The 26,680-nt window shown below is 41.6% G+C and overlaps 1 protein-coding gene across 2 annotated transcripts; it reads left to right on the top strand.

Moving 5' to 3' along the window:
* Positions 1-550: 550 nt before the first annotated feature.
* On the top strand, positions 551-25,146 carry LGMN (legumain). Of its 2 annotated transcripts, none has more exons than XM_065063636.1 (14): positions 551-685; positions 5,378-5,561; positions 12,520-12,617; positions 13,515-13,596; positions 14,116-14,201; positions 16,758-16,833; positions 17,316-17,378; positions 18,245-18,311; positions 19,949-20,067; positions 20,736-20,825; positions 21,494-21,691; positions 22,264-22,434; positions 23,499-23,566; positions 24,374-25,146. In XM_065063636.1, exons 2-14 carry the CDS (start codon positions 5,424-5,426, stop codon positions 24,411-24,413), a joined length of 1,296 nt encoding a protein of 431 aa, XP_064919708.1. In that variant the 5' UTR covers positions 551-685; positions 5,378-5,423; the 3' UTR covers positions 24,414-25,146. The 2 variants fall into 2 exon arrangements, with proteins under 2 accessions (XP_064919708.1, XP_064919709.1); XM_065063637.1 differs by having other exon boundaries at positions 570-677.
* The last annotated feature ends 1,534 nt before the right edge of the window (positions 25,147-26,680 follow it).

Consider the following 26,680-nt stretch of genomic DNA (forward strand, 5'->3'; position numbering starts at 1 on the left):
TTTCTCAGGCTTTTTCTCAGTACATCCCCAAATCCCCTCATCTCCTCTGTGTACTGATCAGCGCAGGTTTCCGTGCCGTACCTGAGCCGCTCAGCAGGAGCAGGGAGCAGGCTCTGAGCGAGGGCTGGCACGGTCTGCAGTGAGAAGCCAGCACTCTGCTGCCCATCATTGCTGAAATACGATGCGGGGGCATTAGGTTTCTTCCGTCGTTTCAGGAATTTCCCTTTGACACATTCCTCCACCTTCCCGTCTGGGCGTCCTGCCCCGAAATAGCAGGGCAGTTCCTACGGGAAAGCGCAGCCGGCCAACGCCGGCCAACGCACCACATGCGGGCACGGCCTGAGGGGCTCCCAGCGGCCCCCAACCCGCCCCCGCCCCAGCCGGGCTCCCCGGCACACGCGAAACACGCTCCACAGCGCAGCCAGGGCCAGGCGACTCGCCGGGAAGCCGGTGGACTGCAACTCCCGGCGCGCTTTGCGCGCAAGGCCCGCGGCCCTTTGAGGGCAGGGGGCGCTGAGCTTTTTGGGGCATGTAGTGCGGGCGGGCGGGTGTGCAGCCGCTCCTCCGCCCGGCCGCGATTGGTCGGGGCCAGTCCCCGCCCGCCGCGGCCCGCGGTCGCTTCGCTCCGCACGACGCCTGCCGCAATCACAGCGGCCGCGGCGGAGACAGCTCCGCCGGCAGGGCGGTAAGGGCTGGCCGGCGGGGCCGCGCTGGGGGAGCCGTGCGACCGCGTTGCTTGGGGCGGGGGCGTTATCATAGCCGGCCTCTGGCTGGGGCACGCGTGAGCGAGTGAGCCGTGAGGGTGCCGGCCCGCCCCGCTCCGCTCCCCGGCGGCAGCGCTGCTCGGGGTGGGGAAGAGGGGCCTGGAGGGGCCGGGGGGCGGCCGAGGGACGCTGGCTTCCCCCGCCGGCTCCTAGCGCTGCCGAGCCCCCGCCGTTCGTCTCGGCGTCCCGCGGCTGGCGGGAGCTGCTGCGGCCCGGCCGTCAGTGGGCGGTGGGGCCGCGGCGGGAGTGCCGTTCGGTCGGCTCGCAGGGTCCCCCCGCCTTGGGCCGCCGGGGGAGCGGTCGGTGCTGCCGCCGTTCCGCCCGCCCCTTGCTGCTGCGGAGCGCCCTGCTGCACCGCCGGGGCCGCCCTTGGCAACAGGGTTTGGGGCTCAATTGTGTTCCCTGTCACGGGGCCCGTCTGGCTCGGAGCTGTGTCTGAGCTCGTCCTTCTGGAAAGGGCTTCACCGGGGAGAGGAGTCAGCGGCTCGTCCGGAGGGACGGGGCTCGGGGAGAGAAGAGGGAGAACTGGGGGAAGCAGCAGCAGCAACGCAGATTTAGTCCTTGGTAGTGCATATTAACGGGGCAAAAAGGTGGAATAAAGAATTTATGTTTTTTTTGCAAAGAGCCGATGATGCCTGAAAGGTTCTGCACTGTGGTTGCATTTATTTATAGCTGGTAGACAAACCTGCCGTGACATGGAGGTCTGCTCGGAGTTAGTAGCACCAGTCGTTCCTGATTAGGATGGGACAACAGTGTTGTCTATATTTGGGGGTTAAAACAAAGATTACAGTGAAGATCTGAACCTCTAGGACAAACCGTAGGAAAAGACATTTGGAGTGCAGGAGTCTCAGGCTTTCTGCGTAATCACTTCTCCAGAGTTTCATTCTGTCCGTGCTCCAAACATTTCCATGTTTGTGGAGCAGAAATGCTTAACCTTGTCTGACTTACTCCTCTACTCTCAATCCCCGCTGCCCCCTACCCCAAGTCATGCAATGTAGTAAGTTATTCACTCAGTGTTGCAGTAGCTGTTTTTTCTGCCATCAAAATGTGGTTGCAGGGGCTTTGTATATTTCTGAACACAAGAAAGTAAAGAGCAGAAGCAGTTTAACTGAAGTCTTAAGATCTGTGAAATTTGAATCGGGGCTTTTTGAAGCGCATAGAGGAAAAACATCCCTAAATAACAACAACAACAATCTAATAGATTGCCACCATCCTAGGAAGCATAAGGGGTGATTTTATTTCCCCCCCGACCCAGTAAATGGTGCCATTTCTGTGCTGCTGAAGAAGACAAATCTGCGAACAGCAGGCTGAACTTTATTTAAAATGACTTTTAAATACATTTATGTACTGTTTAAAAGTATTTAAAACCGTTCTGATTTACCATAATTACAAAGTCATGTTTTTACAGTAAAAGTGACTTGCATGTCTTCAGTACCTATACTAACCTATTTTACTACAAGTTCTAATCAAATTAAGCTGATTCATAAAACGGTTACTAGTAGATTTTGTAAAGAATTGTTTTGCAATAGAGACCATAATCTCCTTCAAAATGTAGCTTATTAGAGTTTACAGTGATAAAGACTTTTTCTTTCTACCGTATAAGTCATAAAGAAATTCAGACTAATTTTGCAGGGGCTTAATCACAGGTTTAGGTGCTTCAGTTTGTGTAGGCAGAACATTGCTGACAGAGGACTGCAGATATCAGTGTCTTGGGAAGAGAGCTATCCTGAATCACATATTTTGTGGAAATCAGTATCTAAATGTCAGCAGTGACAGGCAATATGCAAATACTATGTGGGAAAAGGAACTGTGACTGGATTCTGAAAATGAAGAGGCTAGTGGTCATAAGAACAGCTGAAAAGAGAGATTTCCAAGAAAAGCCGGAATGATCAGCTGATTAGCTTAGGGCTGCTATTTCCTCCAAGATTACTGTTAACTCACTTATTTCACATGAAATGGAAATGGATAAATGGTTTCTATTTACACAGCTCTTAGAGGCTGTGCTTGAGCTATTTGGAGTTTAAGGTACAGAAGTGTCAACATCACTCTAAGCAGGAGGGGAAAATGCTTCAATCAACTCAAACTCCTTTCTTGAGGGTGGTACTCTGTTCTGTCTTTTGATCTTAGTGGACTGTTTTCCCAAAGGAAACTTGATAACTCAGGCTGTTGACCAGAAGAGTTGTTTTAGCAGCAGCCAGCCCCTTCCAGATGTGGTCTTTTTTAAGCATCCCTCACTAATCAAGTTGGAGATGTGTGCTAGCCATGGAATGGGAAGTGGTCAAAGTACTTCTGGCAGGAAAAACAGGTTTAAAGAGCTGAGTGAAATGTTCTGGCCAGAGCCACCCAGTTCTGGCCATGCTTCTTCCCAAGACTGTGCAAACTGCAGCAGCTGCGTGTGTGTGTGCTGTGGTTCTGCAGGTGGGGATCTGGCGCTGAACCCACTGTGTCTGAGAGATAAGCCTTTTTCCTGATGTGGTCTCCAAAGCAAAGTCAATTAACTCTTCTACCAGAGAGACTAGGCAGAGCTGATGAAATCATCTCATGTTTTTGGGCATCAGCCAAAGCTCCAAAATGATCTTGTAGTGAATTTTCAGCTCTCCCTATGTAGTCTCACTCTGCCTGTGTTTAGGGTTGCATGTGACAGATATGGGATTCCATTGCTTTCAGAAAATGGCTTTTTATGTACCTGTGTTAAGCTGGTTGGCTGAGCTGGTTTCTCTTTGAGTATGACCTGAAGACATAGCATGTAATGGGAACTTTCCCTTCTCAGCTGTAGGTCAAGAACTCAATCAACATAATCCAGAACACCACAGTCTCTTAATTTGCCAGCCTGAGCACTTGAAGGTTTTTTTTTTTTTAAAACAAGCACTCCCAAATCTTACGGTTGCAAGCAGTGACAAGAGTGGCTTATTCCTGAAAGATAAACTTCTAGATTTAAATCAGTTTTTGGAAGAAGTAGTATCTTAGCACTTAATATTTGGTTCTATCTTTTCTGTTCTGGAGTTCTTCTGTGTGGTAACAGCTCTTGCTATAGGAGCTGATATATGACTTCCTTTACTTTGTGCCAGCTCCGTTAAAAAATAAATTAAAAAGCCAAAACAACCCCAACAAAACAACGACAACAAACAACCCACTTCCAAATATATTTTTATATATATATATATATACATATATATATATATATATATATATATTTTTCATGCTACTGCCTGGAAGACTTACTCTTAGTGATCAGTAGATCCAGTCTTGCAAAGACCCATACTACATGTTACCAGTCTTCACTGTACACAGCTGCTTTGGAGGTGAGGTGGCTATTTCACTGTTTCAGCCTCATTTGAGTGGCTGCAGATGGGTGGTTTTGACTAGATAGTGCTTAGTTATTTGGTTCAGTAGTAGCTTTGACATTGTGCCTTGTGACTGTGTTGTATGGATTGGTAGTTTCCAGTTTTTATTCCAGAGAAAACCATGCCAAACTTGACTATTCCACCTTTTACTATGGCTCCTCTAACATACATGTCAGCAATGATCAGTCTCCAGAATGTCCTTCTTATAAGTAGGCCAGTGTAAAATCCCATCTCTCAGTGCATGAGGAAACACACAAGCTTGGTGCATGTGCCAAGAGTATGCAATTCTTCAGGGGAGTTTGCTTTGTGAGTTACATGTTGGATGCAGCAGACCCGAGACTGTGACCGGTATACATAACCTGACTCCCCCACACTCAAAAGCCCTGAAAAGCAAACCTTTGATTGCTTTTATAGCAAGCGCTTGATCAGACGGTCAAGGTGCTCAGGAAGTTCTCTAATGGGGACACTACTTGTGGTCTTCTCAAGAAAGCAGAAAGAGCCATTTCTGCACGGGCTCAAACCTCCTCTCTGGCTTTGCTTCTCTGAATTTGACGTCCTTAGGCCCAGACACATTTCTCTCACTCTACATCTTGTGCAAAAAAGACGAAAATGCTACTCTTTCATGTGGTACCGGTTCACATTTGCTCTCCGCTGCTCGCGCAGCAGGTTGCACAGGCAGCGTGAGGCTCTCACGGGCGGCGCTGCCCGCAGCCCCGGCAGCTGGACCGGATCCCGTGCAGAACAGCAGCGTGGGCACGGGGAGCTGCTGTGACACCTCCCAGCACTTCTCCACGTCTGTACATCCTCGTGCCTACATCACCCTGGATTTGACTCAATAATAGTGGGCTAGTTGCCAGTGAGTGGACACCAGTGAACTGCAAAAGCAGAGAGCAAGAGAACAGTATTAATCTGAAAAGGTTTTGTCTGTGAAATACTTGATAGTGAGGCTTGTTCTGCATTTGAGGCTTATTCGTTACCAGCTATTATAGAAGAAAACAACCAGAGGGAACTGAAAGGCTTGGTTGTCCTATTCAGAATTGCTTTTTGTCAGAGTTGAAAGCTGACAGAAAACTCTTGTAACTAGTAGCAGCTTGGTACTAAAGGAAGATATGGGCAGAAATTGTACTGTGGGTTGAATAGTCTGTAAAATAGGAAAAAAAAAAAACACAACCAAGAAAAGCTTCTAGTTGTGATACTAATGTTTGTTTTGTGTTTGTTGTACTTGATACTGATGTCCTCACATCTACTTCTCTCAAACTTCTTCATTAGGGATTTTTTTTTTTCCTCTCATTTGTGGAGTGAATAAAGAGAAGAGATGATACTGAAGGTGGTTGTGCTGTTGGGCTGTGCTCTGGGCATCAGCACATTCCCCATGGAAGACCCTGAAGATGGAGGAAAGCACTGGGTGGTGATTGTTGCAGGCTCAAACGGGTGGTACAACTACCGACACCAGGTAAGGACATCTGTTCCCGCATGCTGGCCACGCTTCAGAAGATGCCTGCTCTGGGACTCATGGGGAGATGAGAGCTGCCTCTGCTAGTTCAGCCCTTCCATCATTTGGGCAAGTGCTTTTACTTCTGGTCTTCCAGCAGCTTGTGCAGTTTCCAAAACGAGCAGCAACCACATTCACTCACAGCCTGGTCTTAATTCTTGTCATCCTCACCCATAGATTTCCCTTCCTCTGCTCCCTTTAGTATTTGTTTTTTTTTGGTTTTTTTTTTTTTTTTTTTTGCCTGCAACTTTGTCTTTCATCTTTAGAGAAGCTGTCTTTAGCAGGAGGAACGGCATTCTTCCTCTAATCACACCTCTGCACCCTGGGAAACTCTATCATTTAGTCTAGATATTCTGTTACTACTCTAGAGGATCTGACCCCAACTTCCAGTTGAACAAATGGTGTCTTGAATTAAATCTCTTTTTGAGACACGTTCTGGTTTCTTCTGTGAAGGCTACAAATGTACACTGTGTTTTTGTGGGGTGGAGGACATGCAGAAGGGGCTTCCTTTAACCTGAATCAGCTCGCTCACTGTGTTTGACAGCATGGCCTCAGAGCTGTGTTGGCACAACAAGGATGCGGGGTACTGGAGTGAGGGGACTGGAGTGAATGGCAGAAAGAAAGGGGAACAGGAACTCCTGAGTTTGACGCTGCTGTCAAAACCAGCATGTTGTGGAATTGTGATGTGAGTGTCAGGATGGACAGGATTAAATACAAGTGACTTAACTCTGATTAAGTTCAAGACATACAATCAGCAGTCAGGAGACTAAGGCAGTTTTTCCCTTTGGGGAATTCTTGGACAATCCCTTAAACAGATTGATCTACAGTTAAGCGCAGTCTTTACTTTAAACTTGGAACTACCTCTTTTCTGGAGAACATGGTCCATTTAATTCTGATTTATGTACACATTCATATATTTCTAAATGTCAGAAAAATAGCTTGCTAGACTATTGTTGGTTAAGGTGAACTCGAACAGAGATTGAAACACTAGTGTACAGAACCAGCATTTTGAGAGGTAAACTGTATTAAATGCACTGGGTACATACATCAGTCTGATTTGCTCAGTGCTGAAACTTTTAAAATATTTATTATGTTTAATGTAGCTGCCTGTAAAATCCTCTCTATTTGTGTTGAGGAAGAAACGAGCCTTCGCTGTGTTGGGCATGCTGGGTTTCATGTTTACATTTCTCTTCCCCCTCAGTTCAGGATCAGTTTGGAACTTTCAGCACAGTGATGAGCTTAAAACTGAATAAACCAGACTGACAGCCTTGTTGCGTCTAAAGAGGAACCTGTTACTGCCAAATGCTAGCTCAACACTTTGACAAACTGGTTTTTGGGATTTTGCCTGCTCCTTGCACTGTAGTTATCTCCCGATAACCACAGTTAAGGTGTTACAGCCTTAATATAAACCATTCATATTTCAAATTAAGTCTGAAAAAAGATATCTTAAAAGTTGAAATCAGAAAACAATTATAAAAATACCGGCATTGTATTTGATCACTGCCTGCCCTGCGGTGTCTAAATATAATCACTGAGTTGTGCTGTAGTTGTTGCCACTGCTGCATAACCAGTCTTGCTGGCTTCCCTCCACTCTAGGAGGAGTTAATACCACAACATTTAAATAAAATTACATTTTTGAAGCTGTGGCTCATGAGAATTACTTTTCTACCATTGCCCAAGCATAAAGTTCTTAACCTTTCTGTCAGCGAGCCTTCAAATGGCAAGTATATCTGCCAGGTATACTGGAGTTATGAAGAACACAAGATGCACACTTCCATATTTGTGTCCAACAACAAGTGTTTTGAACATGACAGTTTCACAGAAGCAAATTAGGATTTGAGTGTGTTCATGCTTTGCAGACAGTTATTAAGTAATTGGTTTTCAGTGTTAGAAAAATGAGAATAAGATTTCTTTAGCACATTCGTTTTGAAGATAATGTCCACTAACAATGCAAAATATTGTTGTTTTTCAGTAGAATAATACCTGTACTGTCAGAAAGCAAAGCAGTGCTCCAGGATTGCAGATTAGTATAATGCTTTGCTTTCCAAGGGAAAAACTGCAGAAAAAAAAAATGTTGTACTCTAATTCACTTTCTTTCTGCTATCACCTTTCTTCCACAGAACTTCTCTGCTCTAGCCTGTGTACAAATGAATTTGTGGATGTGTATGTTTCTGTACTCAATGTATTTTTTTTTAAAATTTATTACTAGACTAGTTGCCATTCCCTACGTGCAACTAAGCACTCATATTGTGCCCTTGTAATCTGAGACCTCAGCAGACACATCTGTGTTTCAATTGCTCAGTAAGCTGTACAGGGTACAGTTAATAAATGATATTGTATGTTTGTGTTACATTTATATTTGGTGAGCTCCAGGTGTTTTGCATGCTGTCTGCACACAACACTGTCAAAACATACTCTGTTGCCTTCTGCAATAGTTACCTGGTGGCAGTGTGTGTTCATCTGGCTGAACAACCATAAGAGGAGGAGAAAAAGATTACACCTTGAAAAATGTCTCAATTTCGTACATGAAAGCTGTGGGGAAAACAGTCCATCACTGTACTCTGTACAGACCCCATGAACAGTAGATTTGTAAAGACTGTGCAGACCCTTTAAACACTGAGTTTGCACCTGTAACCTCAAAGAATCTGAAGCTTCATCTTGGACTTGTAATTTAGCTGTAAGTGGTCGGGATCCACTATCAGTGGTGCAAACCTCAAGTGTAGACAAGATAAGGAAAAAAACCACTGCACTTAGTCTATGAGCAAATTCACTCCTCGTAGGTACTTGTTTCCTCTGTAATTGCTGAACTGGGACTGTACCTAATCAGGATGATCTAAACTTGTCTTACACATTTATCTCATCAGGTTCCTAAAATAAATTTTAAGTGGTTTGAACAGCATACAGCCCGATGTGATAGGCTTACTGTCCTTGCAGAGCTTGCTTTGTGTGTTGCCTTATGCTTCTGGGTTCTCAGGTATTTTTAGCCGTATCTTTGTGTTTTTTATTAGAGTTGCCTGGGCTGTGGAAGGACTATCTGTGTGCTCTTCTCTGCTCCTCAGTGGTTATTCTGACTTCTCTGTAGCAGCCTTTTTATTACCAGACTGGCTGCTGTTCCCTAAATGTGACTAAGCACTCACAATCTACACCAGAAAGAGTACTCCCCCCATTCCCTGGGAAAGTGGCTCAGCTCTCTACTGTACAAACAGCTAGATGGGATTTCTCCGGAAAGCTTTGTGAAAGCCATGAGCAAATACAGTACTCAACATTACTGGTAGATTTAGGGAATGAGCCAACAAACTAGTTCACCTTGAGAAAAATAGAATTTTGTGTATACTTCTGCCTGTCCTGGGAGATGATTGTAACAGCTAACTCAAATCTAAAGTTGGCTTCACAAACAGATCGGGAGGAGAGACAGACCAATACTTTCTGCATACTCCAAAAGACGTAGTCAATGTCAAAACCTGATGTGAAACAGTCTTACTAAAGGTGCAGTTCATACTTGAGGAGAAAAATAGCTGAAAAAGTCTGACAAAATTAGAGTGCTGAAAATAAAAACATTTGTATTGGTGTACATGGGTTTATTTCCAGTTGTTGATTTTATTCTTATACTTACTGAGCTTTATGGGCCAGGGACTGTATTTATGGAGGGGCTTTGACACTACCAGCCAGAGCAGTATCTTAATCCAGGACAGTCCTAAATTCTCCAGTCTTGCAGGTAACAGGCATTGAAGATGCCTTGGCTACTTGGCTTCAGTTAACATCTCCTCACTGTGCTTACAAAATTGTAACTGAAGCTATGGGAAAACCTGTCCTAAGTTTTTAAAACGGTTATACTTTTTTGCTGATTCACTGATGTGTGTTTAAACAAGGGAGTGAAACATGGCTGGCATTTCAGACATATTCTTCTGCCATGCTCTTGTATTAGTGTTCAGTCTTTTTTAGGCTGTGGCATTTCAGTTTACCTGTAAGGGGAAGAGTGCCACTTTGCAATGAAGCTGACCGTTCACTGCACATGACCTAGTGGTCATAAGACCAGAAGTAACCAATTTCAGATAAGTCCAAGCTTTTCCCTTTAGGAACTATTTATGCACGTGTGTGTCATAGAACAACTTGATTTTTCCAAAAATTCCTCCCCTCCACCAAGCAGTCTGCTTGAAAGCTGGGTCACTCAAATGCATAAACAGTTGTATGACAGAGGAAAGCTGAGATTTTTTTTTCCTGCCTTTTAGAATTTCCTCAAAGTGTACATTTTGGGAAAGAAAATGTCCATCCCAGGAAAATAGGGGAAAACCACCTCGAATTCCCATGCTTTCGAAATCTAGTAGTTAATTGTTTAAGCATAGATCTGCCATAGAAATTTGCTGATGTAGCAACAGATTCAGACCTGCTGATGAAAGGTTTGAATGATGCCATTGACAGTGTCTGTTTTGGAGCTGGCATGTGAGGTGAGTTGTGCAGTAGCAGCAATCATGGCCACAAAAGTTTGTGTTCAGTGACAATTTATTCAGTAAATGTTCCTGGCATTCCTTGCACATATGAAAGCAACAAGAGTAATACCAACAGGAGACCTGGAACAACATGAGCTGTCTCTTTTTGGGTGGTTTACTGGTACAGCTATAGCAGAAGTATTTCTGGAAGAAACAAGGCTCAACCAGCAGTATTGGAGGGACAGTTACACATCAACAGGAAATACTGTAGAATCACACACACCTCACTATTCTGGTTTTATAGAGATTTATTTTTTTAATGCAAGTGACCAGCATCACAGGTGGCCAGTCAGGTCAGCTAATGCTGTGTAAAGAAACCAAGATAGAAACTCAGAATTGCCCTGCTTTAGCCAATGGAGTTTTAGCAGCGAAACACAGTTTTGCTTCTCCAGCCTCTGTTGGTGGTATCATTGTGCTGCCAGCAGGTGCAGTTCCCTTAGCAAAAGCCTTAAAAGGCTCTGAATGTTGCCAAACAAGCATAAGTTAATGTTGAGGAATCGATTACATTGATCTGTTTCCCTCCACAACAGGGAATTTAACCCATTTACATTTACCACCGATGTCTATACTAAGACAGGACGTAGTGAGCAAACAGTCAATAAATCGGAAGGAAGGAGAGAGGAGGCAAAAAAAGTTGATAATGTGCATTTATAAAGCTTAACTAATTTTGAGTACTTTGGTATTGATTAAAAACACCTCTGAAGTCCCTGCTGACCAGTCACATGTCTATGGGAGCACAGACATTTGCTCATTGAATATGCTGATATTATATCACCATAATATGCCTAAGGATTTCTGTGTTGCTAGCCTATAACTCTTTCTGTCAGCATACCAGAAGAGTATTATGTCTTAGAGAGGTGATCTATGATCTACTCATCAATCAGTGTAGAGATGCCTTGTGATTACTGTTTTGTTCTGCTTTTGCTTGGGTTGCTTCTGAAAATTAAATGTACGTTTAGTCACACCTGCACTCTGCTGTTTCATATTGCATGTGATACTTTTATAGCTCTGTTTAACCTCTGCCTTTTGACTCCTTGAGGGAGCAGCTGGTGTATTGAGATACAAGGAAATAGAAAACCATAAACGGTGCAGGATGTCTGGGAGGGGTGAAAGAGAACATAGGCTGACCTGTGCAGTAGGAAATGGAACTGCTTTAGTGAGAACAATTGAACATTCAGGGTTAGTCACGTGAAGAGATTTTGCTGTGGGAGAGTTCATTAGCATTGAATGTGCCTCACCCTTCCCAGAATCTGGCACAACTATTCTCTCTCTTCAGCTTCAGCCACACTTGCAAAACTAAGGATTACAAAGTGACAGGATTTTAGTGTCCTTTCAGTTAAACTAGTCAAAATTACTAATACTTTAGAGTCATCTGAACTTAGGTAGGTCCTCTTAAACCACTTCAGTTTAATTTACAAACTAGTAAATTAGATTAATTCAACAGAAGTAAGCTTTAAAGCTTGCTTCTGGCCTGCGTTCGGAGTGTGCATTTGTTAGATGAGATTTTTTCCATTAAATCTGCACAGCTTTTCTAGCATGTGCTAGGTTGTAGTTCTAGAGTTTTTTGGGTGGTTGCTGATATCCCATTAGGTCATTCACAGACTGCAAGTCTAAAAGAAAATAATTATTTGGGGTGGAGTTACTAAGAATTTAGCATTCTGATAGAGGTTTGCATTTACTGTAATATCACTTTGATGAGTATTGTTATTTCTGCGTCATGGGGAGATGGTTCTGTAAAGAAAAACTGCTTATTCATATCCTGTATAAGTCAGTAAAAGAGCCTGAATAGAAATTCTGCAATTCTGTTTTCCACTGAAATCTGTTTTCTTGCCCTGAAGTTCCTTCAGTGTTACTCTACAAGAAACACATAATTAAAAAGGAAATTTTTGTTACCCAAAATTCTTGTGTAGTAAACCAAGATTTAAATCTTTGCAGAGATGAGATTGATAAACCATACTTGCTTAAGCCATGGACAGTCTTTGATGCTTAGTCATGCAGGCTTGGTACAGAACTAATTGAAATTGGTAGAAATCCAACTCTTCTGCTTGGCACACTTTGGATTTTTCTGGCCGTGCGCAAGGTTTCCATTTAGGTTTTCTCACCCGATGGAGAACATTGCTGAGAACCTTTTGCTAGATTTTGTTATCTATTCCAAGTCTGAATTAACTTCTGGTTTCTGTTTAAATCAGAAATCAGAATAGGTAAATGAGAAAGAAGTTTTGCTCATAGTCTCTGTTATTAATGCAACTACTCCTAGTTAAAGACATTGAGTTTTGGTTTAACCTGTGCATTTCAGCCCCCTAGCAGCCCTCAATCTCTTATACTTGAATGCAGTTTCTTTTGGACAATAGCCTGCTCTTAGGCCAGCAAACCTGTTTTTCTTCTGGTTAAACCTCTGTTAAAGTCAGTAATGAAAATCTGCTTAATTTCAGGCAGACGTGTGCCATGCATACCAGATTGTACACCGGAATGGAATTCCAGATGAACAGATCGTTGTTATGATGTATGATGACATTGCTGATAATGAAGAGTAAGTGATGAATGTGCACTAATCACATGCTATATGGTTACTACAAACATGCCATAGTCACCAATATGTTTAAGTTTGTAGTAGTTTTGTAAGAAAAACCTTTAAAACCACCTGTGATTTGCATAGAGACATTTTATTCAGCAGCACAATAATTCTCCTTTGAAATGTGCTCATGAGTTTTCTAAGCCTTATTCCACACCACAGCATCAGTTGTGGCACCAAAGACTGCAGAGCTTCATTGTTATGAGATTAAGTGATCTTAACTCCTGGGCATACCCGGGCGTAACAGTTTACAGGAGTTAAATAGCCTAAAACAACAAACGTAGGGAAGCTCCCTGCATGATTTGCAGGGTTTTTTTAAAGGATATTATCAGATTAATTCCCAGAATGTGCATTCAACAGAGAAGTGTATATGTCCCATTCTTGGTGACTGTCCAGAGTGTGTAATTGCTTTCTATATGAAACAGTTCAGTTATACAGCCTGTAATTCTGAGATGATTTCAGCAGAAATGAGTGGACTTCACACACACAGCAGCCCTGGGGGGAAAGAGTGAAGAGCACAGGCGGCAAGACTGAAAGTGGAGAGATGATAGTATAAGAGACCACCCACCTACATCTTCAGATTAATCATCATGGTCTGAGGTGGGATACCTGAAGGTACTCTGAGGGTAAGGACACGTGAGGCAAGCATTTGTAACTGACTGAAGTGAAAAGGCCTTTATATTCAGAGATCACTTAACAATACATGGTGACAGTACCCACACTCTCTCTCAGGCAAGCTGGCCACTCAGGACAGTTTAAATGGTTTCCCAGTTGTTCTGTGGTCCTTGGGGCTAATTATTCATATGATTCTATGGCTAATTATTCATATGATTCTATGTTCTGTTTAACTTACAGAAATCCAACAAAAGGCATTGTCATCAATAGACCTAATGGCACAGATGTGTATGCTGGAGTGCCCAAGGACTATACAAAGGAGGTAGGAATGAAACACCATTCAGCATTAGCCAGTGTCTGAATAAATCCTTTCAGCCCACAGCTTACACTCCAACATATAGTATAAAGCCTCCAGCTTATGCACCTGCATGGTTTGATGTGAAGTTTAGTGCTTGTTCCTAAGATGAATATAAACAATGGATGCTTTGAAGTGAAGCAGTGATCATAAAAGTAAACCTTTGCGCTGCTTCTGTGCTAGCACACAAAATATAAGGAGGGGAAGTCTTGCATTTATAAATGTCATAACTCGAACTGAAGAACAGCTGTGTAAGACCAATTGTTCCATTAAATTAGATCAGTAATCCAATCACTTGGTGATTTCATGATCCAGTATCCGAGTGAGTCATCAGTAGCTAATACATTATACAATAATGGATTGAAAGGGATGGCTGGCTAAACTTGCCACCCATGCATGGATTCTGACTTTCAGAAGCCATATTTCTAAATGAAGATTTTGTTGTTTTTATGATCAGATTTTACTTTAATCCTCTTAAATCCTTAGGATGTTACTCCAAAGAATTTCCTTGCTGTTCTCAGAGGAGATGTGGAAGCAATGAAGGGAGTGGGATCAGGAAAAGTATTGAAAAGGTAAGAGAAAATAATTGCTTGTGTAGTTTTACTTTGGCACTGATTTCAAAAAAATAAGAGGGTAAATTAGAGCAACTTGACAATCCAGCAAGACTATTGATGGCAGTTCTAGCTCATTCACATTAGAAATACAGTGGTTCTGGTTTCTTAAGCTATCCAGCACCAAGAAACAACTGCTGATATTTGACTGGTATGGAGTGCGGTGTAGAGTAGGGTATAAAAACTCTAGTGGATAGTGTCAACTGTATTAAGGTATTTGTTATTTAGACTGTTTTCTTTTGAAAGAGTGGCTATTCAAAGAGAGTTTTATCAAGAATGGGAGACTTCTAGAAAGGGTTTGGTTTAAGGTACACGAACAGTTGCATTAGTCACCTGAAGTGCTGAGACTCAGCAGTCAGTGGCAGAGAAGAAGAGATCACGTAAACAGCTCGTCAGCTGAAAGAATTGCATTTCTAATCCCAGCCTTGGTCTGTGTGGTGGATGTAAGGTTATTGAGGTTTGGAATGTAATGAAATTGAATTATAGTTTACGTTTAATGCAAAAAAATCTTTGCAAGTGAAAAAGTAGTATAAGCAATTAACTTTGTAATTGATATATTATGCTTAAGGTATTTGTAAGCTAAGTTACACAAATGATTCCAAGTTTTGCAGTATTCTGATATATGGACAATAATAAATCGTAGACTGGCTAAATAGAATGTAAGATCTATAATTAATGGATGTAATTTAAAGGCTTATATAACTTGGGTGATTCAAGAATAAAAGCAATATATTTGAGGGCTTAATTATAAGACCTCTTGGAAGGATACCTATTGTCAGTTATTCAATTGATTCTACAGAGTCTGAGATATGAAAGCATGATGCTTATTTACTAAGGTGTTGTATTTCTGACTCAGTGCTGTTGGTGAAGAGTTATATCATGTTATATTTTTCTGTGTACAGTATTTCCTGTAAAACCTTTAAGAATTTAAATTTGACCGTTTGGAAGAACCAGCCTAGTTAAAGAAAAATTATGTAAGTGTCTATCTTCAGCTGGCAGTTTAACTTTAGAGACAAAGCAATGAAACAGAAAAGAAGAATCCTGCCCTGGCATTGGGGAGAGTAAAAAAATGAAGGAGCAGGACAGTAGTCAAATAACTATTGCTCTCAATTGTTTAAATTTCATCCTGAACAACTGAGAAAGAAAACGATATATGCAAGGTGTATAGGCAAAAAGTTAATAAAATGCTGCAAAGTTACTGGATTGTTCTCTTCTAGTAGCTGGAATTAATCAAGAGTTGACTATAAAGCATTTTTCATTAAAATCAGTCACCTCACCTGTGAGAGCTTGATGTCGCAAGTCAAATAAGGGAGTGGATATGCAGAGGTCCAAAGACTCTTAGCTACTGGGGAAGACAACTTGAACCCACATAGAAAAGTCTAAGTTATTTACATTTCGCCTGGGTCGAATTTTTTGCACTGAGGCTCAAGAGTGGGAACCAGAGAAGTAAAACCCAGCCCTTCTTTGTTAGGCTCTGTTGTGTGAATTCCCAAGTGGTCTGACTTTTGGTATTGGGTAGGACGAGTGCTCGGTTACCCTCTGCCCAGAAGGCTTCTGGATTGTCTTCCAGGTTGTTCCCTAACCAGCAGGTTATCGGCCAGGCAGAAGGCTGGACAATGTCCCCTTGAGCTGCTGCAGTTGTACCTGTTTGCCATTAGGAAAGAGCAAAAGCAAATATGGATTTCTAGACCAGTGATACCAGAAGAAGACGTGAGGGCTTGGGGTCTCCTTCCAGTCTATTCACGTTATTTTATCTTTAATTATCCCTGCATACAGTATAAAAGCAAAATCCCTTTGCAGATCTGGCTGTTAGGGCAAGACCTTACTTTCACCCAAACATCTGTTTGGTTTGGAGTGCAATAAAAATCTATGGCAAGCAGTGTACTGCACAGATGTTAGGGAATCGGAGCTGGGAGCTGACTGCAGAGCCATTTCATGCAACTGCCAGTCCAGCCTGACAGGTTAGACATGTCAGGTCTTCATGGAGATGTAGGCTGACGCTGATTTGCTTAAGTATGACCATACAGATCACAACAAGGTAGTACATAAACATACCGAAGGATCTTATCAGATAAGTTTTTCTGGTTTATCCCTGTGTTACTGGTGCCTCAGTATAACTTAGTTATAAAAACATTCCTTTTTTGTCAGACTGCTACAAATGCCCATGGTATAAGAGATTCTTCAGATAGGCATTAAAAAACAATTGTGCTCCCACCACACTTAAAGTACCAGCCCCTGCCTAGCCAGCAGTCAGTTTACAGTTTGAAACGTGAGGTGTAATTGCCGTGTTACCCATGCTTGGGAGACTCGCCTGTACCCCTGGTTTCATTCCTTTTGCAGACACTCATCTCCTCTCGTAAGTGCCCAAAGCAGTAAAAATTACCAAGAGGAGGGGGTGCTTCAGCTGTGTTATCTTCAAATATTTGCATGTCTTGGCATTGAGAAGCAAGTTATTGTTGTAATGAAGATTAGGTTGGACTGGTTAGAAATAATTTATTTGCAATTTTTTCATTACAGTGGTCCCAAAGATCATGTGTTTGTTTATTTCACTGACCATGGAGCTCCAGGACTTCTGGCTTTTCCTGAGGATGATGTAAGCATTTGCGGGGATTACTTTGTCATAAAAAATGTCCTTTTAGTGATGTACTAAAATAATAAGTAATAAATGTAAATCACAAAAGTAATCAATGCACTGCAATATGGAGGGTGGGAGCAGAAAAGGAGCAATATTCTCCTTGTCATCCCAGACTGGATTTTTTCCAGTTTGAATCTGAAGCACTCAAGTTGAAATTAGGTTATGTCATTTTATATTTCATTGGACATTGATGGTCCGAACAGACTGTTTTACACAGGCGTGATTGGGCTTTCTGCTGCACTATGCATAGCATGCGAGACCATTACTCATCTTTTCTGGAGTGGTAAATATTAGAATGTTTTATTTCAGAAGGGCAAACCCTGCATATATTCAATGGCAAACAGGAAACATATTCACAACAGTTGGTATTTATTCCTATTAAGTGAATTGTGTGTCTATTCCATATAAGTGGTTTTAATACAAGCCTTCTTATTTTACAGCTTCACGTGAGGGACTTGAATAAGACTATTTGGTACATGTATCATCACAAAAAATACCAGAAGGTAAACAGAAGTTGTGAAATTAAAAGAGGAACTGACATGGAAGAAAGACATTTGTCTTCATTTTGAGAGTTGTTTAAAGCAGGAGGAACCTGTTGCCATGCAATGAAATTTGGATTAGGGTTTTGCATTTATGAGGATTCATCCTCCCCATATTTTCTCTTTCCATTTTTACCTTACTGTATATTTGCCGTCAATGTTGAGACATAGCATACTGCCTTTAGATAACGAACGGTATATATTCTGGCCAGCCATGGAGAAACAACATCCGTAACTACCGCACCCTCATAATGTGAACCTGACTTGCTCTTCCTGTGCTTTGTTGGCTTCAGACTGCACTGTTACTACAGGAAGCTTGTAGAAACCTCATGTTTCTCTTACAGTTACTAATATAGTTTAAGAGACTGTACCTCTTGTCAGAAAATTCTAGGCATTTATTTTATCGCAAGTAGTTTTAAGCAGGAAAAAAAAATATTTAGAACATTTTAGTAGCTAGGCTTTTAAAGCAATTTTCTGTGGTAATCTGTCTCCTGTGGAACACCTCCATGGCCATAGGTCTAGAAGTGCTGCATTCAGTAGTGGTACATTGCTGTGCCTAACCACTGATGGTGTATTTGATTTGTGCTTTGGGCGTTAGTTGGTAGATCCCTGTGGATTCTATAGAGATTAATAGCATCTTTTAATTGTAATTATGTTTTCCCTTTCCACATAGTTTAATTCCCCAAAATGAAAAATTGATCTGTTTGCTTTTGTGTTTTATTTTGCAGCATTATGGATAGCTTTTGTTTCGGGGGTACAGCTGAAAAGCACTGAAGGGCTTTTCTCCGTTTCCTCATGGAGTTTCTTAAGGTCTCTGATTTATTTTATAGATGGTGTTTTACATTGAAGCATGCGAGTCTGGATCTATGATGAATCATTTGCCTGATAATATCAATGGTGAGCAATCGGTTAACTTACTGGACTTAAATGTCACAGCTTGTCAAGGCACTATTATGCACAGTTGTAGCAGGGAAGCACAAGAATTATAGAAAGCAATATTTTCCTTTTATGGGAAGTTCCTTTTAAAGCATTAATGGAGTCTTATAAAGTCTATCAGGGCTTTCAGTTTCTTGCAAGTGAGAAGCTGAAAAAGTATTTCTTTTCAGGAACTGTATGGTTGCCCTTGGCTGGTAGCAGTTTTGTTTTACTGACACTTCTCAGCCTCAGCACTGCCAAGAGCAGGTGTGGAGTTCCTACCATCACTGAGTAGCAAAGGCACTTGGGAGACATCATTGCCCAGCAGTGTTGCTACACTCATTTGCACAATAACCCAGGAAGTGGACCTCAGATTTTTCAGGGTTTCAAAGCTCTTTGCTGCAGAACTAGGAGCTTGGCTTTGGTTAGGATGAGGAATCACAATCTTGTCAAACTCCTGTTCTGTGGCAGGGGGACTGAGTGCTCTGGCTAGCTTGTAGTTTTGAAGCTATGATTCCAGGAAGACCAGCCATGTGTCAGTCCATGGCTTCCTGGGGCTTTGGGCTTGGAGTGTGCTGCCTGGCACCCACCTGGGCTTCTTGCAGCCCTATCAAGGATTTACACAAAGTTAACACAGAGTGTTTCATATTGGAGATTCTTCAAAATAAACACTCAGTGAATCAGCATTTTTCAAAGTTTGTTCGATTAGAAATTTCCAGTCTGGGGACTCTCTGGTTTCACCACCAGCTCTGCCACAGGCTTACAAAGGCAGAAAATTGACAATTTATGTCACTACGCAGCTGTCTTCGGCAGCCTTCCATGCTGAACTACAAAGCTTAGCTGGTTACTTAGTGAGCATTTTAAAGGGTGTTAAGAGCAGAACTTTACTACACAGACAGGATTTAGGACTTTTTGGGGGGGTTTTGAACTTGAGGTACATTCAGAGTAGAAACAGCGCTCTAGCTTTATATTATAAAAGCATGCCTAACACATTTTCAGCTTGAAACTTGGACTTTCATTGAGTTACACAAGCATGCTATGAATTCACTTTGGCAAAAAGTCAGAATAGCTTTTGTCTTAATAATACCTGTAAAGACATGTTTTCTGTATTTCCACTGTGGTAGCCATGACTTATTTGGAACAGTGTGCTTGGGGAAGATGTTTTAGTGGTTTGATTTGCTTTTCTATCAGTGTAGAGTGTTATCCAAGAAAGGATACTACTTAGAAGATGGCCTTTTCTGGGAGAAAAGATGATTTTGGGGATTTATTCCAAGTTTGGAAAAAAAAGTCCTTATTATTATAATGAAGAAAATTAATATATAGATGGTTGTCAGTACCCAACACTGTCAGGCAGTTCTTTGAATAGGAGATTTTCCCCTGTAAGTGTGTATTCTTCTTTAAACACCCCAGACCACACATTAGGCAGCAAGGAAAGAGGTCTTGCATCAGCGCTGAGACAGACTGAACAGGGCGATTAACAGGCTTCTTTCCTTCCTGCTACTTAGAAGTAAATGACTGAAAGCCGGAATACTTAGGCAAATATATCATGTGCAGCAAAGTAATAAATTATGTGGGGGATTAAAAAAACAACAAAAAATTTACTTTCAATTTATCTACAGTTTATGCAACAACAGCTGCCAATCCCAGAGAGTCATCTTACGCATGTTACTACGATGAGGAAAGGCAGACTTATCTGGGTGACTGGTACAGTGTGAATTGGATGGAAGATTCAGACATGGTAAGTTACTTACACGAGGCTTCAGCATGAAAAATCACTAGGCTTTTTAAAAATAGCTCTTTTACAGGATTTATTAAAATCTTTGTGGTTTTATGAGACTGAAATCAACAAATTGAGTTGGTAAAACTATTTATCTACTACTCAGAACCATGTATAATCTTCATTTGGGCGACTAAATTTATTTATGAAACTAACTTTCAGAAACATACACTTCTTTTGCTATTTATAATATTAGAAACTATCTAGCTTCTAGTTTCACATAATCTTGATTTGCTAATCTGAGACCACATCTCCAAATTTGTTAAACAAATTGGTGAGTTCAGTAAGTTGTACCTCTCCTTCAGGGATCCTTAAATACTGACCTGTGGCTAACCCATTTGTTAGCATAATGGAAAACAGTAGTAAGGAAACGAATCTGAGATTCATGTGCTAGCCTGCGTTGTTCTTGCCCATTTGCTGGAAGATTAAGAGATCACTAAAGGCAATTCGAGAATATGCTGTCAAATTTTCATTTCAGATTTTGCTTTTATGTCTTTCAAAGGCTGTATAACTCTTACCCTATTATTTCCTTCTACTAACTGGCAGCTAAGAGTCTTCCCAGCTGTCCTTGCATTTTTAGAATAGCTGAATTTAAGTGTCTGTGACCACATGGAAGTTTCTTTATGCAGGAGGATCTGAGAAAAGAAACACTCCACAAGCAGTTTCAGCTTGTAAAGAAACGCACCAACACCAGCCACGTGATGCAGTATGGAAACAGAGTATGTATTGGAGTGGGCTTCTCGGTCAGATATATTTGAAAAACATTTGGGCCCTGTACTTTCATTCGTGAAAAAAGAAAAAAATCACTGTAAACTAGCAAGGTTGATTTAGAGAATGAAACTGTTGATCTCAGAAGACAACTTAGCATTTAAGAGCTGATGGTCCTGATGCTAAATAAAATGCAGCCTTGTGTTATGCTTTAATTCAATGAGTCGGGATACAAGTTGTTCTCCAAGCTCTGCCAGTGATTTAACACTTCAGTCAAGTACGAGAAGGGTATTTACCAGTTCCATATGAATATTAATGAATAGTTAAGTACATTGGTCCCTCAAATGGGAAGGCTTGAGAGGTGATATATCATTTATAATAGTCTGATTATTCAGTGCGTTAATAGGAGGACAAATTGAATATTTGTTTAAAAAAAAAAAAAGGTTACTTAATCTGTCTTTTTCCCCCACGGTGAGTTTTGGAAATAAAAATTCCTGGTTTTTGGCAGTCTTGGCCTTCAGTTAAAAAACCTAATGTGCAAGCACACACAGTTGCAACCCTATATTCTACTTTATTTCCTCTAATAAAGCAAGTTCAGAGAGTTAGGTTTGCATGGCAAAGCAAAGACAGCCTGCCTTCTGGGGGTGACTGACCATTTCCATTTGTTTACTTTCCTCAGAGCATCTCCTCCATGAAAGTGATGCAGTTTCAGGGCACGGGGAAGAAAGCTGCCCCCGTTTCTCTGCCACCTGTAGAACACTATGACCTGACTCCTAGTCCTGACGTGCCTCTTGCGATCTTGAAACGAAAGCTGATGGCTACCAATGACTTGTACGAGGCTAAGAAGATTGCTGCAGAGATGAAGGCACACCTGGAGGTAAGCAAAACAAAAAAAATTAAAACTATACATCAAGTTAGAGGGAGGAGTTGCTTCCCGTTTTTCAAAATTACAACAAAATTACTCTTCAGATTGGTAACCTCTAGGTGATGTTTTACTCTACCTTTAAAATTCAGCTGTCTGTTCCACAAAGCACATTCAGTAATGATTAGCAAGGCAAATGTAAGCAAATGCGAAAGTAAGTCTCACGGCTTTTATTGCCAGGAAATCCCTCATCTGCATCCATAGGAATTCTTGCTGTAAGGGGTCACTCTTGACTCAGTAGAACTGAAGTCTCCCAAATCAAATAGCTCCTGCAGAATGGTGACAGTATTGGTGTTATCTTTCTTCTGGCAGAACACTAGAAGCACAGTGAGTGATTTTGGGTGCCAGGTTTTCCTTTGTGTGCTTGAAGACAGATCCAAATGACTGTGCTAAAAAATAAATGGCAAAACTGGGTTCCTTAAAGAGCCCAAGAGTTGAGGGAGTTTTAAAGAAAGAGAAATTTAATTCAAAGTCTTCAAATTAGGTTTAGAAAAGCATGTTTTAAGTTCTTGTTGGCTTATGCACAGGTGAAAGAATTTATCCAAGAATCCACGCGGAAGATCATCACCTTAGTAACAGGATCAAAAGAACAGACCGACAAAATTCTGTCAGACAGAGTGACCATCAGCAATTACGACTGCTACGAGTCAGTGGTGAACCACTTCAAAGCTCGTTGCTTCAACTGGCATTTACCCTTGGTAAGTCAAGCATTAGATGTAACCTGATGCACGTACTGGTGAAACAAGCACAGTATTCATAAGCAGGTCTGCAAAATCAGCCTTTGTTAAAAAGCTAGCTTGGGGCCAGTCTCCCAGCTTAGTTGTGGAGGGTGTGAGTAATGTTTTTGAAAGCAGAAAACCACTTCCACTATGTCTGTAGATAAGCAAGAAGATTACTTAAAACCAGAAATAATCCCTAACTTTACTAGTTAGTGCTGTTCCTTCATTAGCTCCCCCCAAGAAATCCCAGTGTTAAGTAAGTAATGTATTTCTGCTTGAGGCATCGCTATCAGCAAACCAGAAACACAGCATCACTACTTTGAATTCATAATCCCAATACACTCAGTTTTCTGTATTATGATTGTGTGTTGCATAGTTCCTTGCAGTAGCCTAGCTGCTACACCCGCGTTCTTGTTGGATTTCCGAGAGCCACTTTTTAGTTTAGGGGGTTTATTACTGTCTGCTCTTCCTGGGATCCCAGTTGAGGACCAAATACGGTTGTGATAAGCACTGTTTGGACAAGAATAAGAGGTCAGTTCCTATTCCAGAAAACTCAGTCCTGATGTCATGCAGCATAACCTAAGCAGGCAGTGGTGTGTAGTAGGATGAGTCAACAGCAGATTGATTGTAGTAGAAAGGAATAGGATTTTCTGGCAGTTAGCCAAGATTTAAGTATTGTGTACAAATCAAAAGCAGTTGCACTCTTTCAGGCTATTAGGAGACCACATTGCCCTGTTAAACTTTTAGTTCCTTTTTAGTGATTTTTGTTTGTTTGTTTTTATGGTGTTTTTGAATGAAATTGGTTAGATAGGTGAGCCTTGCTGCAAGGGGGCAATGTTCAGCAACAGCTGAATTTACCTAATGAAGTTTGAAGAGCAAAGTATAGAGAAGAAAAATCCATTTAATTTAGTACTGGATTGTCAACACAGCAAATAAACACCTTAGATGTTAATATCATCTCTAAATTACTTCCACTATTTAGTTTAGATAAACAGTATCTGTTCTTTGTCATTGAAATTATTAACAATATTTATTTATTTCAGTATGAGTATGCACTGAGACAGCTGTATGCCTTGGTCAACGTTTGTGAAGGAGGATACCCCATCGACAGGTAACGAGGTTCCCAGATACACAGTGGCTAGAAAAGTAGGAGCTGAGAGGCAGAGGAAGCCTAAGACTACAAAGCTGCTCACTTCTTCTGCGCTGTTGACTATTTTGTCAGTAAAGTTCTGACTCTAAAGTTATGAATGCTAATTTTTGAAAACACATAATTATTAGTTGCCTCCCACTCATAGTGATCCAGTTCCCCTATAACCCTTTAATTTCCTTGTTGAAGACCCTCAGGGGAAATTACAGCCAGTTGGAGCATCCCAGTGCACAGCGTAACATACAGTAGCGTGACTGGTACGTTGTACAGGACAAGGGTGTTGCCCTGTAACTCCTGTGTGATCTGACACTGAAGCAAGGTTCGGAGCTGCTGTATTTTCTCCTCTGCCCCCTCAGCTGCTGGCTCAGACCAGCACAGCACTGCTGGGTTCTGATGGGGAAAGGGAACATGGCGCCAGGACCTTCATCGGTCAGTGTGTGGTAGGAAAGCAGGTCAATAATGGCCCAGGCTGACTCTTGTGGTGCGGCAGGGGCAAGGGAAGCAGGTGTTGAACTTCGGTCTTGGGATTTGTGGTAGAGTGTGGGAATCCTAGCTTGTCAGTCATGTGAGAGGAAGAAGAGGGAGCGAGAAAAGCAGAGGGGGGTAGGGAATGGGAGGGTGGACTGGTAGTTGAGGCTGTGTGCACATGCAGACCAGAAGGTGAAGAACTGCTGCCCCTGCTCTTGTGGCTTTTCGCTGCAGTCAGTTTGGGAAACAGTTTGAGAGCAGAGCACCTGAAAAGTATCTCATCATTATTGTTCTCTGTTGCAGAATATGCCTGGCCATGGATCAAGTGTGCCTTTGGCACTGATGGAAACAACACACCTTACTATAGCCCTAACTACAAGTGATAACTTTTCATAACTGTAATAATCCAGACTTTACATGCATGCAACAAGAAGAGAGTCAACCGCTGTACTGGGCCTGTGCTGGGAGCTGGGGCTGCTGACCATGAGCACTCGCCAGTGCTCTCCTCTCCATCCCCGCCTGCTGACAGCCCCCGGTTTGACAGCGGCATTTTGGCAGAGCACCCGGAGCCTTCAAGATGGGTGATTTGTTTCAAAGCACGATGCTTTTAAAAATCTCTGGATGAACACTACAAACCACCTATCAGTGATTGCTAAACCTATGCTAAATTGAAACATTAAGTCATTAATTCTGGATTTTTTTCTATACTGTTGCTAACTATTAGCTTTTTAAAAAAGTTAATGAAGTTCATTACAATGACTGGTTTGCAGACTGGTTGAAGAGTGAAAAAAACAAAGGTTATTCCTTAAGCTTTAACTCCTTAACAGTTTAAAGAAATGAATTGCATTCAAGAACTATCGGGCGTGAACAGCAGAGTTAAAACTGTGAACAGTAAAATTCTTTGTGGGTAGAAAGCACTGTTTCCCAAAGAAAAACACGAATATCTAATGCTGTAAATTTAGCACCAGTATGATATAATTAAATGTATATACACACAAACCTGTGGGAAGTCATGGAGTACAGGAATCGCCTGTGAAAAATAATAAAGTTGACAGTTTCATCAACCTACAGGGCAATGCAGTGTTAGACATCTGGTGTTTTGAAAAGGAATGAAAGCTAATTTATTTTATGATGTTGCATTAAAAGATTATCTATACCTGGAAGCCTTTTATAAAACAGGTCATCTCAAAAACCAACCAGACAACACGCCAAACCCACAAACAAAAAAACCACAAAGCCCAAGGCCCAAACAAACAAAAACAACAAAACAAAGTTAAAAAAACCTCAAAACCATCAACAACAAAAAGTATCAAAAGCCTAAAATCATGTTTGAAGGCACCACTCCTCAGAGATGACTCAGTAAATAACAAGCAGAGGAACAAATTAGAGGTTACGAGGTGATTCAAAATAGTTTCAGGATGTCCATACCTTTTTACCTGTGGAGACAGGGTACAGAAATACTTCTGGGTTCTTTCCAGAGTATGTTAAAACATAAAAAGTACCTCATATCCATAGGAAAAGAAAAAGCTTTGGAGAAAACTAAGCCAGTATCCACAGGATGGAGGGGGTAGCTCCACTCAGAGGAAAGGGGTTGTAGGGTGTATAAGTGAAATTACATTTCTATAAAGAAGAGCCAGATAAAGCCAGGAGCATAAGCACTTTCAGCTGTCTGCTGAGTGAGTGAGAGAAAGTCCCAGAGAACATGTAGTGTCAAGATGGATGGGGTAAGGTTAAAAACTATGTGGAACTGGGCTTTACTGCATTAATAAATGAAAGTTTACATCTTGGGAGTTGTTGGAAGTTGAAATATTTGATGCTTTTCAGATGCTTCTTGTTTCTTTTCAGCTGTAAAGCTTTTTTTTTTTTTTTTTTTTAGCAGAAATCTAAAAATAAGAGAGAATGACATTTTTGAGTGCCCAAATGTGTTGCAGGTGTTCCCCTGGTGGCAGTAGGTAGGGTTGGCCACATAGGACAGCTTTCAGGTAGTCTGACTGGTATGTGTGTACCAAGAGCCCCCACTCACTTTGAAAGAACAAGAAACATGACTCCTTCAAAGCCATGTTTGACTATATACATGGAATCTGCCAAGTTTTACACATCTCTGCTTTTAGAACTGTTTTCTGTTCTAGAAATCCAGCCTGCTTTCTCAGGCACTTAGCATCATTAGTTCATAGTTTTAACAATTTTCTTCACCCTTTAGAAATACCTATTTTCTTCTGGAGTATTCAGAGGGGGCTTTCTGGTCTTCAGGATTTTCATTTCTAAAGTGCAGAAGGAGAGCTAGAGTCACTTTACAGCCAAGGGTTTCCAGCCATACTAAGTAGGCCTCAAAAAGTAATTACCAGATGAAAATCATCTGCCAACACACTTTATTTTCACACATTACTGACACCCAGGTGGCACTTACACCTCACTAACATAAGTGTCTTGGCCATCCTGCAGGCCCTTGTAGCTCAGGATGCAAAGCTGAAACACGAGAGAGTGGGACTTTGTTCTGCCCATTTTCCTCCTGTAAGACTGGTTTCCAGTGCTTCACCATCTGAAATGCTGCCCATGGCAATGTTACCCCTTCCCTCAGAGATGTGCTGAAATGGAAGAGATGCATCTGCT

The sequence above is a fragment of the Columba livia genome, chromosome 5, assembly GCF_036013475.1.
Source record: "Columba livia isolate bColLiv1 breed racing homer chromosome 5, bColLiv1.pat.W.v2, whole genome shotgun sequence".
Classification (NCBI taxonomy): Eukaryota; Metazoa; Chordata; class Aves; order Columbiformes; family Columbidae; genus Columba; species Columba livia.